At 46.3% G+C, this 16550-nt stretch overlaps 1 protein-coding gene across 1 annotated transcript; it reads right to left on the reverse strand.

Moving 5' to 3' along the window:
* Window positions 1-1486: 1486 nt before the first annotated feature.
* LOC117444560 (E3 ubiquitin-protein ligase TRIM21-like) lies at window positions 1487-13238 on the reverse strand. Its single transcript, XM_071202751.1, has 4 exons — window positions 13146-13238; window positions 3497-3739; window positions 2659-3460; window positions 1487-2538 (listed from the first exon to the last, which is right to left on the reverse strand). The coding sequence occupies exons 2-4, from the start codon at window positions 3721-3723 to the stop codon at window positions 1960-1962; spliced, it is 1608 nt and encodes a 535-aa protein (XP_071058852.1). The 5' UTR covers window positions 3724-3739; window positions 13146-13238; the 3' UTR covers window positions 1487-1959.
* Between the last annotated feature and the right edge of the window lie 3312 nt (window positions 13239-16550).

Here is a 16550-nt window from a genome sequence, read left to right on the forward strand (position 1 = left end):
CATTCTACCCAGAGAATCTAGGAGGAGCCTCTGTTCGCGCCCTTTCTAATCATAATTAAATAACACATGTTTCAGAGACAAAGAAAGTCTGTTAAAGTCATCTGCGCAGTTGGCCACACTTCCCCCACAGGAAGGCAGGACCTTTAATAATAATAATAATAACTGAGATTTCTATAGCGCCTTTCAAGGGACCCAAGGTCGCTTTACAGGAATTGGGGCGAGCACACACAAAACAAAACAAAACAAAGGTCAGACAGACAAAACAACAGATCGATTTAAGGGCCGAAAGCCTTGATGAAAAGATGGGATTTGAGGGCCCTTTTGAAGGCGTCCAGTGTGGGGATGTTGCGAATCTCCGCAGGGAGAGCGTTCCAGAGGGTGGGGGCTGCCACACTGAAGGTTCTGTCCCCGAAGGTTCTCAGTTTGGTGCGGGGGGTGGTGAGCAGGCCAGAGTCTGAAGACCGCAGGTTCCGGGGTGGGGCATGGGGGTGGAGGATGTCCGATAGGTACTGGGGGGCAAGGGCATGGAGGGACTTGTAGGTCAGGAGGAGGACTTTATAGTTTATGCGGAACTTGACCGGCAACCAGTGGAGGTGGATGAGGGTGGGAGTGATGTGCTTGACCTGTGCCCTGCTCTAAGTTACAAACAGGACACAGAGGGAAAACACTAACATTTTCCCATGCACAGAATATTAATATATCCTTCACACATATGCCTTTTTGCTGAAATATCATCTGGAGCTTGATGGTTCTTGTTAACATCACAATTGTGTACGTGTGTAAGATCCTAAATACATTCAATAGAAAACCATTAAAAACACAATGTGTCCATCTCCATTACTGTCACATCATACATGTATTCATGTGATAAAACTGCTACCATGCTGCTTATTCTGCTATTAGAGTCAAATTACATTGAAAGAAGGCTAAATGTTTTTAAATGCCACTTTAATATTCCTCTGTGTTGTGTTCAGGTGTCTTTCTGACAAATTCAAAGACGTTGTCCTCATGTGCACAGTAGCTACAGTGTAGACATGGTAATGCAAAACTCAAGACCCAGGCTCCTCCCACAATGCAACATGAATATATATAGAACATAAAACAATTAAATAAAATACAAATATTGAAAGAAATAACAGAATAGAAATTAAATAGTGCATACAACGGACTTTCATATTTTTCTGTATACTTTTATTGAGCATAGGAGTAGGGGTTTAATTACATTCAAGATTATTTTCAACATGACCCCAAACATGTACTTGCTCCAAAAATAATTAAATGAACTAATACCAACAAGAAAGAAAACACACACACACACACACACACACACACACACACACACACACACACACACACACACACACACACACACACACACACACACACACACACACACACACACACACACACACACACACACACACACACACACACACACACACACACACACACACACACACACACACACACACACACACACCCAAAACCTTATAAACAACATTATGGCACACTTCCTATAAACTATCTCGACTGTGAAGAGGTATGTTCAGCTCATCGGAGAACAGCTCATGGTGTTCTTAATTATATTATTTGGTGCCTTTTTACTTTCTTTTCTTCTCATGTATCATTTCAATCTCAATTCTTAACTTTCTTCTTACACATTACATTTCAGCATAAAGCATTCCCACTTCTTCAGGAATTGCATTCTCTAGTTCAATATGTTTTTCTTCTATGATATTACAGTTTCAAATGCAGGTAATAGAGTTTTTAGAATTCATCAGATTTGTTCAAACTGTGTAGTCGAATGGGTTTGCTGATGAAGCAGCAATGAAAACATTTACAGAAGAATATGCATTGATCTCAATCTGATAATAAAGTGTATACAACGCCCATCCCCTAAAACACATTAATTTATAACATTAAATTATACTGAACCTGATTTCAAATCAAAGGGTTGTTCTACTCGGTGTGATTGACAGGAGAGATGATCAGAGGGGCAGAGTTTTTACCACCATCGTTGTAACAAGGACCAAAGTATGGGTAGAGTTTCTCTTTGAAGCAGCAGCCAGTGAAGGAGTAGATCAGAGCTGCAGCATCAACATCATAAAAGGAGACCAGACCCTCCTCATAATCCACAAACACCCCCACCTTCTGAGGCTGAGACTTCAGAGAGAGACGGACCCCAGGACCAGCATGAGCTTTGTACTCATTTTCATTGCTCAACACTATCAGCCAGTAACCTTTCTGAGGAGACAGTGAGATCTGTCCCTTCCTGTTGATCGACTCTCTGGCCACTCCTAACTCCCAGTCAGTCTTTCCTTTAACCTGAACCTCGTAATAAAATCTTCCTGAAGAGAAACTCTGCTTTGCTAAAACACAAGGACAAGAATTAAATCTCTCTGGATTGTCTGGGAGATTCTTCCTCACATCACCATGTTTCACTTGTTTTCCATCATCAGACAGGATGAGCTTGGGATGTGCTGTATCAGGATCAAGAGTCAGCTCCACCTCAGACTGCTGGACCCTCTTCAGCTCCACCTCAGACTGCTGGACCCTCTTCAGCTCCACCTCATACTGCTGGACTCTCTTCAGCTCCACCTCAGACTGCTGGACCCTCTTCAGCTCCACCTCAGACTGCTGGACCCTCTTCAGCTCCACCTCGAGCAGCTTCTTCATCTGTTTCTTGAGCGTCTTCTCCAGCTGAGTCAAAACTCTCCTCACAGTCCCCTCATATGAAGGTGGACGGACCCTGACTTCTGTCCAGTTCTTAGTGGGTGGAGCAGCGTTCAGGGACGTGAAGCTTTGGAGGAGGTGGAGTTGGTCTTCAGAGCGTGAGAGCTGCTCCACCTCAGAGCTTCTCTTCTTCAGCTCAGAGACTTCCTGTTCCAGCTCTTTGATGTAGCCTTCAGCCTGTTCCTCTGTCTCTCTCTGCTTCTCTTTGATGGTGTCGATGAGCTCGGCCTGGCTTCTCTCAACAGACTCCTTCAGAGCGGTGAAGACCTGAACACCATGTGCTATCTCTCTGTCTGCTCCTTCCTTACTGAGCTCCACTGAGCGATTCATCTCCTGGATCTTCAGTCGTCTCTTCTGGATCATCTGCTGAGTTTCCGCCTCTGTCTTCCCCAGCTCAGCCTTCTTTCCTTCACATCCTTCTTTCAGAGGAACAACATCATGTGTCTTGTGCTCTGAATAGGTGCAGTGGATGCAGACACACACCTGGTCGGTCTTACAGAACATCTCCAGCAGTTTATCGTGCTTCACACACACCCTGCCTTCCAGGTTCTCCACAGGGTCGATCAGCTGATGTTTCTTCAAGCCTGCTCTTGTCAGGTGAGGCTCCAGGTGAGTCTCACAGTAGGACTCCAGACACACCAGGCAGGACTGCAGGGCCTTCAGTCTGGTTCCAGTGCAGGCGTCACAGGGAACTTCTCCTGGTTTGACAACGTGTTGCTCTGAGCTGCTGCTGCTGGCTTTCTGTTGAGCTGACTGTCTGAACTGAGCAGCCATCTCAGAGATGAACGTGTTGACCAGCATTTCAGGCTTTATGTTGAACACCTCTTTACAGTTAGGACACTGATAGGGGACTTTAGTGTCCCAGTGTTGAGAGATGCAGGCTTTACAGAAGTTGTGTCCACATGGTGTGCTGACTGGATCAGTGAACACATCCAGACAGATGGAGCACAGAAACTGATCTTCAGTCAGCAGACAGCTGGCAGCAGCCATGTCTTCACTCTGAGGACTAAAAACATATATTTTTAATAATTTGTTTATTTGGAATCAAACTGAGTGAAAGTGAATTAGAGAACCAGATGTGCTGAGAAAGTAAGAGATACCATAGAGATATTTTTCTCAACACTAATAAATGAATCAAATATGATATTAAATTGTTCAGACTGAATCTTATTAGGAATAAATAACAAAGATTAACTTCCAAACATTAATTTGAGCCAACTAGAATATATAGTTAAAAAGCACACAGGACCATGACAGGGAGAGTAAAAAGGTGCATGTGTTCAGGTACTGTACTTGTGTACTGAGATATTTCCACTTTTCCTTTTAAATCTTTATTTGTACTTTTCCACAAAAATATCAGCAGGACCTAATGCACTTTTCACTCCAATAAAGGAATTGTTCACAGGTAGTTTGTTACTGCAGATAGTACAAAATAAATTAATCAACTAAATAGTGATTTAATAAAATTGCATCAATAATTATAAATCCAATAATATATTTGACTTTTAAAAAGGACATTATTCTTATTTATTTATGTTTTCAATTAATGATCGAGTACTTCCTACCCCGCTATAAATTGATGTACATGTATCCTCAATCATCATTGTGTTTATTATTACAGCCAAACCACTTAATTTTTCGTTCTGTTAATAAAGTCAAAGGCCTATGTATTCTTGTTATTGCTTCTAAATGACCTTGCATGTGGCTCCTGTAAATCCCTTCTGCACTCTGTCTGCAGCTGGTCTACCTGCCTGGGTCGCTGTCAGTGACACAGGAAGGTTAGAGGAGATAACATCAGTATGAGTGAAGCACTTCAGACAGTCATGTAATGGATGCCTAAACGCCATTGTGTCAGACTCGTGACAAAGATAGTTAGTTATATTTGTTGTCTTCTCTTTGGCACTGACAACATGCTGCGTACATTTAACACTGCTTATTACTAGGGTTGCCAGAAACTGACCATGATCAAAATCGATTATTCGGCAGCCCTGCCCTACAGACAGGAAGTGCACACGAACAGGAACACGGTATGGACCACAGACAGGAAGTGAACACTAACAGGAACACGGTAAGGGCTCTGTAGTAGGAGTGTAACGGTATTCGTCCCGTACCGTCACCATTCGGACGTCACGGTTCGGCACACACAGTCACACAACGAATACGCTTTTTGTTTACGAGTGGGAAAAAGGTCTGTCATTCAGGGCAGTATCCATTACACTATTTATAATCCAGGGGGCGGTATTGCACCTAAAAGCTGTTTGCCAGCCGCCCTTAAACAACAAATGAAGAAAAAGAAGAAACACAACAACAAAACGAACTAAATACAAGAAGAAGAAAAGTTAGTATGGCGATTTCAGATAACACACAGGAGCTAGAACCCACCTGCTTCTTTTAAATCAGCTGTGTGGGAACATTTCGGGTTCCCTGTGGACTGCAATAACGATGGAGTGCGAGTGGTGGATCGGACGAGGACGGTGTGTCGGCGTTGTTCGACAGCGGTGCGGTATGCTAATGGAACACACGCCAAACATGCTAAATCATATCAGAAGGCATCACCCAGATTTGCCAATCACCGGAGCCCGGCAAAAGACAACAGCTGATCAACAGCTGATCTCCGCTGTTTTTAAGAAGCCAAGAGACATGAGAGCCGAGAGACCAAAATAAATAACAGAAGCTTTTGGAATATATATTTCAACGGCTATGCGCTCTTGAAACACTTTCTTATTATTTATGATGTTGTGGCGACACGTATTGGACATAATTCACCTCTCGTATTGTGTTGCCACACCGACCCTTTAGTGGGAACACCTGTAGCGTTAGCTTCCATTCCTGCTAGCTCGTCAAGCAGAGCAGTTCATGTGATAACCTCTGTTATTAATGGCTAATAAAGATTGGAACTCTGTTCTTAATACACCGCCTCCGACTCCCTTTTCCTGGCACTACACTGGTGACCTTGAATTTTCCGAGAAAGTTTTCGGGACATTAACGAGCATGGCTGAACGCGATGTGTTCGTAAAGCTGCCGGAATTCTGGGAGCACGCCGCGGAGGCATGGTTCGCATCTGTGGAGGCGCACTTCGCCTGCCGACAGGTCCGTGATGGGGACCTGAAATACTACCATGTGGTAGCAGCGCTGGGCAGCTCTGCGTCGTCCAGGTTGGTGGGATTCATCGCAGCCCCCCCACATCATGGCAAATATGAGGCGATTAAGGCCCTTCTCCTTAAGACATTTAGCTTATCTGCCAAGGAGAGGGCCCGCCAGATACTTGACATTCAAGGCCTAGGAGACAGCAAGCCATCCCAGCTAATGGAGAAAATGCTAAATCTGCTAAGGGGGGAAGATCCCCGGATTTTATTCACGGAGATTTTCCTGCGTCACTTGCCTCCCCAGGTCCAGGCGGCGCTGGCCAACATGCCTGTCACGGAGCCCCGTGCTTTGGCTGAGGAAGCGGATCGTTTTTTCCTGGCTACACAACAGCCCGAGGCAGAGACGTTAGCCACGACGCTCAGCGGCCCACCTGCAGTCAAGAAAGCGTGGCGGAGGCCGGACACGGCTGTGGCAAACCGGCGTGGAGACACCGGAGAGTGCTTTTACCACGCACGTTTCGGGACAAGGGTGAAGAGATGCATCGCTCCGTGCAGCTACAAACCCCCGGGAAACGGAGGGGCCGGCGCTCAGTAGTGGCTCTGAGCGTCGGCGGGACGTGCAGGCTCCTCTTCATCAGCGACAGCATTTCGGGGAGCCTGTTTCTGTGTGACACGGGCGCTCAACGGAGCGTAGTTCCAGCGTCGAGTTAAGACGTCGCCCGTGGGGGGCACGGACCGCGATTGACGACGGCTAACGGCGGTCCCATTCGCACGTACGGCGTGAGGCCTATGTGTTTGTGCATCGGAGGACAGCGTTTCAGCTGGGATTTCGTGACAGCGGACATTTCTTTTCCCCTCCTCGGAGCGGATTTTTACTTTAGCCGGGCTCATTACGCAGACGTGCGCGCTCTACCTCGTAGTAACACAATGGCGACCGGCGGCACACCTGCGGCTGTACCGCTTGTAATTAGGTTCAACTACAAAAACTTCGAACAAAACGCCGGCGGCACCAACAAAAGGAGCGCACACTGCAAAGTCTGCAATATCAAAATCAAGGATGCTGGCGCAACAACGTCGAATTTCATCAGGCACTTGAAAACTCACCCGGAGAGGTCAGTCACATTAACGCATATGGACGGTTAGCAAACATGTTTAGCTCAGCATCAGCTGTGTAATGTTAACTTAGCTTGCTGCTAGCTTTGTATTTGTGATACTGATTTCTGATTCTGAAGTGTTTTGCTTATAAGTTGTTTGCATTTAGCTAAAGTGTGATGTTTTTCCTCATATTGCAATAGCCTGTTTAAAGTGATCATATAACAAACAACTAATCAGTACTGATACTGTACGCTAATAGATATAGGAGTGATAATAACACACTAAATGCTTTGCATTTCTTAGATATAGCTGCAGTATTCTTAACAGACTGGATAGCAGCAGACAATAGAAGGCTTGTTACAACCAGAAGAGACATGAGACTTTTATTTGTTAGAGACTTGAGACTTGACTTGGACTCGTGACCAAAGACTTGAGACTTGATCAAGTCTCACCCCACAAAGACTTGAGACTTGACTTGGACTCGTGACCAAAGACTTGAGACTCGACTTGGACTTGCAAAAAAAGACTTGTGAACATCTCTGGCTGTCGCGACCCACCTTCTCTGCGCTTACCACTAAGCATGGCATGGAACACCACGTCACTACCGGGGGGCCTCCTGTCTACGCCAGGGCCCGGCGGTTGAACCCTTCTAAGCTGGCTGTAGCAAGGGCGGAGTTCGCAACCATGGAGCGCCTGGGCATTGTCCGCCGCTCCGACAGTCCTTGGGCTTCCCCCCTGCACGTCGTTCCCAAACCGAACGGCGGGTTCCGCCCGGGCAGGGAATACCGCAGACTCAACGGCGCCTGACCGCTATCAGGTGTCGCACATTCAGGACTTTTCGGCGCATCTGGCCGGTACGGGGGTGTTTTCCAAGGTGGACCTGGTGCGTGGATACCGCCAGGTACCCATGCACCCCCTGGACATTCCCAAGACAGCAGTGATAACGCCTTTTGGACTTTTTGAGTTCCTGCGGATGCCTTTTGGACTCAAGAATGCCGCTCAGACGTTCCAGCGCCTGATGGATTCGGTGCTGCGGGACCTGCCGCTTGTGTTTGTTTACCTCAACGACATACTCGTCGCCAGCGCTTCAGTGCAGGAGCACCTGTCCCACCTCCGAGCCCTTTTCACACGTCTCAATGAACACGGATTAATCATCAATCCTGCAAAGTGCCAGTTCGGGGTGTCGGACATCGATTTCCTGGGGCACCGCGTCACCAAAGGCGGTGCGACACCTCTGCCAGCGAAGGTGGAGGCTGTTGCGGCTTTTCCTCGCCCGCTCACAGCCCGGTCGCTCCGTGAGTTTCTGGGGATGGTGACTTTCTACCACCGTTTCATCGCCCGGGCCGCACACATCATGCGGCCGCTGTATGAAGCGTTGAAAGGCAAGACCCCCGTCCAGGAGATCGACTGGACAGCAGAGGCGGACGGCGCTTTTGCTGAGGTCAAGACCGCGTTGGCCCAGGCGGCTTTGCTGGCACACCCATCATCTACGGCTCCCATCTCCATCACCACGGACGCGTCGGACTACGCGGTCGGCGCAGTGCACGAGTAGTCGGTGGCCTTTTTCAGCCGCCAGCTGACGCCTAGAGAACGCAAATACAGTGCCTTTGACCGGGAGCTCCTCTGACTTTATTTGGCCGTGCGGCACTTCCGTTTCATGCTGGAAGGCGTTTGTCGACCACAAGCTGCTCACCTTCACCATGTCAAAAGTGGCGGAGCCTTGGTCGGCACGTCAGCAGCGGCAGCTGTCCTACATATCGGAGTTCACTACGGACATTAAGCACGTGGCTGGCAAGTCGAACCTGGTTGCTGATTGCCTCTCCAGGGTCGTCATCGGTGCCGTCCAGTTGGGCCTGAACTATACTCGCATGGCGGCGGACCAGGTCACAGATCCCGGCGTCCAGGCTCTGAAGGTGGAGAGAGCGGGGTTGCGCTTGGAGGACGTGGTGTTTGGCGACGCGGGCATTACTCTCCTGTGTGACGTCTCTACGGGCCTGGCGCAGCCTGTCGTCCCTGCCAGCTGGAGGCGTCCTGTGTTCGAGGCTGTGCACGGCCTGTCACACCCCGGCGTTAAACCTTTGGTGCGTTTGGTAGCGGCGAAGTTCGTTTGGCAAGGACTGAAAAGGGACGTGAGGACTTGGGCCAGGGAGTGCGTGGCTTGTCAACGCGCTAAGGTGCACCGCCACACGAAGGCCCCGTTGGAGCGTTTCCTGGTGCCTGAGAGGAGGTTTGATCACGTCAACATTGACCTGGTTGGTCCGTTGCCTTCCTCTCAGGGGTTTTCCTACCTCTTCACCATGGTGGACAGAACGACCCGTTGGCCGGAGGCGGTTCCGCTCGTTTCGACATCAGCCGCAGACGTTGCCCGGGCCTTCATTGCAAAGTGGGTGTGTCGTTTTGGCACCCCGTCAGACATTTCCTCAGACAGGGGCTCTCAGTTCACGTCCGAGCTCTGGAATGCTGTGGCAGGCGGTTTGGGGGTTAAGCTGCACAGGACTACCGCTTACCACTCTCAGGCTAACGGCCTCTATGAGCGGTACCATCGCTCCATGAAGGCGGCCCTCAAGGCCGGCCTTACGGACGGTAACTGGGTCGACAAGCTGCCCTGGGTGATGCTGGGCCTGAGGACTGCACCTAAGGAAGATCTGCAGTGTTCTACAGCGGAGATGGTCTACGGTCAGCCGCTGAGAGTTCCGGGGAATTTCCTCCCAAATGCATCAGCTCCCTGGTCTGCCACGGCCCAGCGAGTTTTTCTGCGTGACGCGGCGGAGGCTTTCGCTCCAGTCCCGACTACTCAGCACGGTGCGCCAGGGTCTCAAGTTCCCGCGGAGCTAAGATTGGCTGGGCACGTCTTCATTTGTCACGACGCACACGGAGGCCCCCTGCAGCCCCCTTACGATGGACCTTTCCGGGTTTTGGAACACGGTGAAAAACACCTGGTGGTTGAAATGGGCGGTAAGGCTGAGCACGTCTCGGTTGACCGGGTGAAGGCTGCTCACTTGGACGTGGACCGGCCGTTGGCCGTTGAACTCCTTGCCACTTGCTTGCCCCTCTGCCGCTGGCTGAACACTGTCAGTTTTAGTCTTACTGGCTTGTCCTTCATCCTCCTCCGCATCAATCCCTCTTTTCACCTCGTTTATCCACACCATCACAATTACTGGGCTTATTAAAAAAGCTTCGGACGATCAGCTGCCTTGACATTTTGCGATTGCTAAAGCCGGTTAAACAACGAGGTCAAAAACAAGACCATACAATAGCTACTTAATATGCACACACTCGCCACCAACTGGACAGGGGTGTGAATGACTAAATAATAGTTACAGACTACAGTAGAGTAGATCGCCCTCAGTCGACCTGGCCCCTAAGGATGTAATATAATGTGGGCCGCTGGTGGACATTTTGGCGCTGTTCCGAGTTGTGTTCTAATCCGTCAAAATGACGGACTGCTTTCAGATTTTTCCGTCATTGTTAGAAAAAATCCGTCATTGACGGAAAATATTCGGTTAACGCGACCTCTGCTTGGACATAAACAATGGATCAGAGCTGCCTTCATTTTAAATTCACTTGTCGGAGGTCCAGACGTTGGTGCTCTGTGGAGCGGAGTTTACTTTCTTAGAGGAAGCTATACAATAATTTTCAAGTCAATAAAATCAGTTTGATTAATATTGGGGTTTAGTCGATCCCTGTCTGCTGAAAGTCACTTTAAAAACTAACGTTTGTATGTCAGCTGCTTGTTGGTTATCAAACTAATAGTAACAACGCATTTAGGCTAAACTTAACTAATCATTTGCCTTTTTGCTGTGATAGCATCTGGAGCTTGATGGTTCTTGTTAACATCACAATTGTGTACGTGTGTAAGGTCCTAAATACATTCAATAGAAAACCATTAAAAACACATGTGTCCATCTCCATCTCTTTCCGTCATAATCCATTATTACCCGTCATTTTATTTTTCATGTTTTAATGATGAGATGAGACATATTTCATATTTATGTTTGGGTACTGAGCAGCAAATGTTCATTCATTCTTTTTTTTAACGATTCATCCAGAACTTTTAAGGGCATGGAGAAACAAAAAGATGAACAGAGACACCGACCGTGTGGTCACTTTTCATGTCAACACGAACATGAATGATTTATTTGTTCCTGACAGACAGCAGAGGGGGCAGAGGCCGCTAAAAACACCGCGACCATTGAGCCTAAACAGGCAAATATGAACAATGCCATTGTTTTAAAGACAATTACAATCAGAATATGAACAAAACATTTACAAGAACAACTCTATTGACCTGCTGTAGCCTGAACGCTGATTTCTGCATCGTCGAGCCCCCTCGGACAAATCCGTTACTCATCTTAGCTTTTCTACAGGTGTCGCAGAACATTTTGCCGTCTTCCCTCCTCAGCCACTAAACTCTTGCTCCCACTGAACCCGGTACTCCCGCTTGAACTCCTTGCCACTTGCTTGCCCCTCTGCCGCTGGCTGAACGCTGTCAGTTTGAGTCTTACTGGCTTGTCCTTCATCCTCCACCGCATCAATCCCTCTTTCCACCTCGTTTATCCACACCATCACAATCACTGGGCTTATTAAAAAAGCTTCGGACGATCAGCTGCCTTGACATTTTGCGATTGCTAAAGCCGGTTAAACAACGAGGTCAAAAACAAGACTATACAATAGCTACTTAATATGCACACACTCGCCACCAACTGGACAGGGTGTGAATGACTAAATAATAGTTACAGACTACAGTAGAGTAGATCGCCCTCAGTCGACCTGGCCCCTAAGGATGTAATATAATGTGGGCCGCTGGTGGACATGTTGGCGCTGTTCCGAGTTGTGTTCTAATCCGTCAAAATGACGGACTGCTTTCAGATTTTTCCGTCATTGTTAGAAAATATCCGTCATTAACGGAAAATATTCGGTTAACGCGACCTCTGCTTGGACATAAACAATGGATCAGAGCTGCCTTCATTTTAAATTCACTTGTCGGAGGTCCAGACGTTGGTGCTCTGTGGAGCGGAGTTTACTTTCTTAGAGGAAGCTATACAATAATTTTCAAGTCAATAAAATCAGTTTGATTAATATTGGGGTTTAGTCGGTAGTTTGTTTTTTACGTTGACGTCACTAACTCCAACTTCCATACTGAGTGTACCTTTCATTTGTAAATAACTTTAATCTAGCTCAGTTTATTATTTCTCATTTGGTGTGCATCTCTTTTTCGGCCCAACAAACCGGTTGTCACCATGGTAACCAGCATTTAAATGTATCGCCCTATAAAAACATGTGGCTGAACAAGTCCGACTGGTCTGCAGCGTGAGCTTGTTGAACACAGATTAAAACAGCGTTCAGTTTTAAAGTACATCTGAAAGCTTTTCATTTAGTTTAGCAAGAGTCAACGAGCTCTGGGTTTCCTGTCAACGCCACCATTTCTGAGTATTTCCAAAGATTAGACTGTGTTTTTTAATAGTATAAAGTTTGAAAGAGATGTTTTAAGATTAAACAAGAGTAGTTTGATCACTCCTCTCTCTGCAGTTTCACATCGTTCATTAAGGCTGTCTGGCTGATCCCTGTCTGCTGAAAGTCACTTTAAAAACTAACGTCTGTATTTCAGCTGCTTGTTGGTTATCAAACTAATAGTAACAACGCATTTAGGCTAAACTTAACTAATCATATGCCTTTTTGCTGTGATATCATCTGGAGCTTGATGGTTCTTGTTAACATCACAATTGTGTACGTGTGTAAGATCCTAAATACATTCAATAGAAAACCATTAAAAACACCATGTGTCCATCTCCATTACTGTCACATCATACATGTATGCATGTGATAACACTGCTACCATGCTGCTTATTCTGCCATTAGAGTCAAATTACATTTAAAGAAGGCTAAATGTTTTTAAATGCCACTTTAATATTCCTGCTGCGGCCCTGTGTGGCACTTCCTGTCTGGGCAGAGCTGAGGCTTTGAGTTCATACAGCCAACAGGTCTGGAAATGAGCTTAAGCTAATGCTAGCTGTGACTGTGTTCTCTCTAACCCTCGCTAGCCGAGTTCAGTCCCTGTGTTTGGTTTTACCTCTGCTTTGTACTCGAGGCTCAATGGACACACGTTTACCTTAAATGTTACATTTCTATGGCCTAAAACTTGATATCTGATAAAAACAGATCTACAACCCTCAGATTCTGATGAAACCAAACCGTGTTCAAATATGCAGTGAGTCTCTGTAGTGCACTCACCAGTGTTGCAGAGGTTCTGCTGTGTGGTTGAGGAGAAGCTGCTGGATTCAGTAGTTTCTTCAGAGAAACAGAGACGCTGTCTGGACCGCAGCTCTGCTCTCACTAACTTTACCTTTCCATTTCTGTGAAGTTATAACTCTGCTGTTTCAGTGTTGCTCCACCTCTCAGTGGCCCGTCGCCAAGAGGGAGTGGAGGAGGGAATATTCAAATAACTTCATGAAGCTCAGCTCAAGTTGAAGCGGGAAGACTGGGAATGCATGAATTTACTCCACAGCTGCATGTCGTCAGATCATTATGGGCATCATCTTTGAACCAATTCTATTTCACCTCAATCTCCAGCAGCCAATCATCATGCTGCAGTCTAACTTTAAAATGGTTCTCCTGCAGTCAGCTGTGGTTTCAGGCATTTATACTGCGGCCCACCTCCACCCCATCCACCTCCAGGGCCCAGAGAGCTAATCCAAAAACTACATCTCCTCCAATCCAGATCTTAGCATCCTCTTCATCCCTCCTCCTCCTCATCACACTTCCTCCTCATCACACCTCCCCAAATCCAGATCTTAGCATCCTCTTCATCCCTCCTACTCTTCATCCCTCCTCCTCTTCAAATCCAGATCTTCAACATCCCCACCAGTGTCTAGACCCCGGGGGGTAGCCAAAGACGATGAACATTTCTATCATTTCTTTAACCCAAAAAAGACTTTCCTGATTGAGCTGAAGTAGAAGATCTAATACCACACTGAACATATTCCAGGACAAGTCAAAGTTCGGCACTATTAGTAAAATACACTTCATCACATCTAAAAGTAATTTATAGTGCAGTAAAATGTTGAGTCAGTGCTTTGCTGTTATAATCTGAAGAGTAACTCAAGCTAGTGGAGTAGAAGTATAAGGTTGCATAGAAAATGAAAAAGCAAGGTTCAAGTAACTCAAATGTATACTTGAATAGCAATTGAGAAACAGTTCTTAGTTTAAATATTTCAACCACTGAAAAATACTCAATTACAAGTGAAAGTTCTGCATTTAAAATGTCACTTGAATAAAACCACTAGGATTACTACAGGATTGTATTTTTGGATAATTATACCTGATGTAATAATATTTAAGCGGTACTTTAATGTTGTTGGTCACTGTGGGGTTGCTTAGCAACGTTCCACTGTTGAAAATAATCTTTCTTCAGGTGTCTGTCTGCCAGTCCTCTGTGTTGTGTTCAGGTGTCTGTCTGCCAGTCCTCTGTGTTGTGTTCAGGTGTCTGTCTGCCAGTCCTCTGTGTTGTGTTCAGGTGTCTGTCTGCCAGTCCTCTGTGTTGTGTTCAGGTGTCTGTCTGCCAGTCCTCTGTGTTGTGTTCAGGTGTCTGTCTGCCAGTCCTCTGTGTTGTGTTCAGGTGTCTGTCTGCCAGTCCTCTGTGTTGTGTTCAGGTGTCTGTCTGCCAGTCCTCTGTGTTGTGTTCAGGTGTCTGTCTGCCAGTCCTCTGTGTTGTGTTCAGGTGTCTGTCTGCCAGTTCTCTGTGTTGTGTTCAGGTGTCTGTCTGCCAGTCCTCTGTGTTGTGTTCAGGTGTCTGTCTGCCAGTCCTCTGTGTTGTGTGCAGGTGTCTTTCTGAGTCCTCTGTGTTGTGTTCAGGTGTCTGTCTGCCAGTCCTCTGTGTTGTGTTCAGGTGTCTGTCTGCCAGTCCTCTGTGTTGTGTTCAGGTGTCTGTCTGCCGGTCCTCTGTGTTGTGTTCAGGTGTCTTTCTGAGTCCTCTGTGTTGTGTTCAGGTGTCTTTCTGAGTCCTCTGTGTTGTGTTCAGGTGTCTGTCTGCCAGTCCTCTGTGTTGTGTTCAGGTGTCTGTCTGCCAGTCCTCTGTGTTGTTTTCAGGTAATAATAATACATTTTATTTGTAAAGCACCTTTCATTGCTAAAAGCAATCCTAACGTGCTACAAGAGGCGTAAAAGAAAGAAACAAAAGTTTAATCAAAGGCTTTTTTTAAAAGAAAGGTTTTTAGGCCTTTTCTTAAAGGCTTCAGTGGTCTGTGGAGTCCTCAGGTGGTCTGGGAGTCCTCAGGTGGTCTGGGAGTCCTCAGGTGGTCTGTGGAGTCCTCAGGTGGTCTGTGGAGTCCTCAGGTGGTCTCTGGAGTCCTCAGGTGGTCTGTGGAGTCCTCAGGTGGTCTGTGGAGTCCTCAGGTGGTCTGGGAGCTACAGACAGGAACTAAACACTAACGGGAACACGGTATGGGCTACAGACAGGAACTAAACACTAACGGGAACACGGTAAGGGCTACGGACAGGAAGTGAACACTAACAGGAACAAGGTTAGGGCTCTGTAGTGTTTAAGGACTTGTTTGTGGAAACTGTGAACAGACGTGGACATAAAAAATGGATCAGAGCTGCCTTCATTTTAAATTCACTTGTCGGAGGTCCAGACGTTGGTGCTCCGTGGAGCGGAGTTTACTTTCTTAGAGGAAGCTATACAATAATTTTCAAGTCAATAAAATCAGTTTGATTAATATTGGGGTTTAGTCGGTAGTTTGTTTTTTACGCTGACGTCACTAACTCCAACTGCCATACTGAGTGTACCTTTCATTTGTAAATAACTTTAATCTAGCTCAGTTTATTATTTCTCATTTGATGTGCATCTCTTTGTCGGCCCAACAAACCGGTTGTCACCATGGTAACCAGCATTTAAATGTTTCGCCCTATAAAAACATGTGGCTGAACAAGTCCGACTGGTCTGCAGCGTGAGCTTGTTGAACACAGATAAAAACAGCGTTCAGTTTTAAAGTACATCTGAAAGCTTTTCATTTAGTTTAGCAAGAGTCAACGAGCTCTGGGTTTCCTGTCAGCGCCACCATTTCTGAGTATTTCCAAAGATTAGACTGTGTTTTTTAATAGTATAAAGTTTAATAGAGATGTTTTAAGACTAAACAAGAGCAGTTTGATCACTCCTCTCTCTGCAGTTTCACATCGTTCATTGAGGCTGTCTGGCTGATCCCTGTCTGCTGAAAGTCACTTTAAAAACTAACGTCTGTATTTCAGCTGCTTGTTGGTTATCAAACTAATAGTAACAACGCATTTAGGCTAAACTTAACTAATCATATGCCTTTTTGCTGTGATATCATCTGGAGCTTGATGGTTCTTGTTAACATCACAATTGTGTGCATGTGTAAGGTCCTAAATACATTCAATAGAAAACCATTAAAAACACAATGTGTCCATCTCCATTACTGTCACATCATACATGTATTCATGTGATAACACAGCTACCATGCTGCTTATTCTGCTATTAGAGTCAAATTACATTTAAAGAAGGCTAAATGTTTTTAAATGCCACTTTAATATTCCTCTGTGTTGTGTTCAGGTGTCTTTCTGACAAATTCAAAGACGTTGTCCTCGTGTGCACAGTAGCTACAGTGTAGACATGGTAATGCA

This window comes from Pseudochaenichthys georgianus, unplaced genomic scaffold (assembly GCF_902827115.2).
Source record: "Pseudochaenichthys georgianus unplaced genomic scaffold, fPseGeo1.2 scaffold_829_arrow_ctg1, whole genome shotgun sequence".
Taxonomy (NCBI): domain Eukaryota; kingdom Metazoa; phylum Chordata; class Actinopteri; order Perciformes; family Channichthyidae; genus Pseudochaenichthys; species Pseudochaenichthys georgianus.

Bases quoted from the DNA above. Each gene is read 5' to 3' on its own strand.
- LOC117444560 (XM_071202751.1), bottom strand. From the start codon at position 3,723: ATGGCTGCTGCCAGCTGTCTGCTGACTGAAGATCAGTTTCTGTGCTCC. The intron at 3,461-3,496 runs GTTCAGACAGTC...AGCCAGCAGCAG, and splicing joins ATCTCTGAGATGGCTGCTCA to CAGCTCAGAGCAACACGTTG. The intron at 2,539-2,658 runs GTGGAGCTGAAG...CAGCAGTCTGAG, and splicing joins AGATGAAGAAGCTGCTCGAG to GTGGAGCTGAAGAGGGTCCA.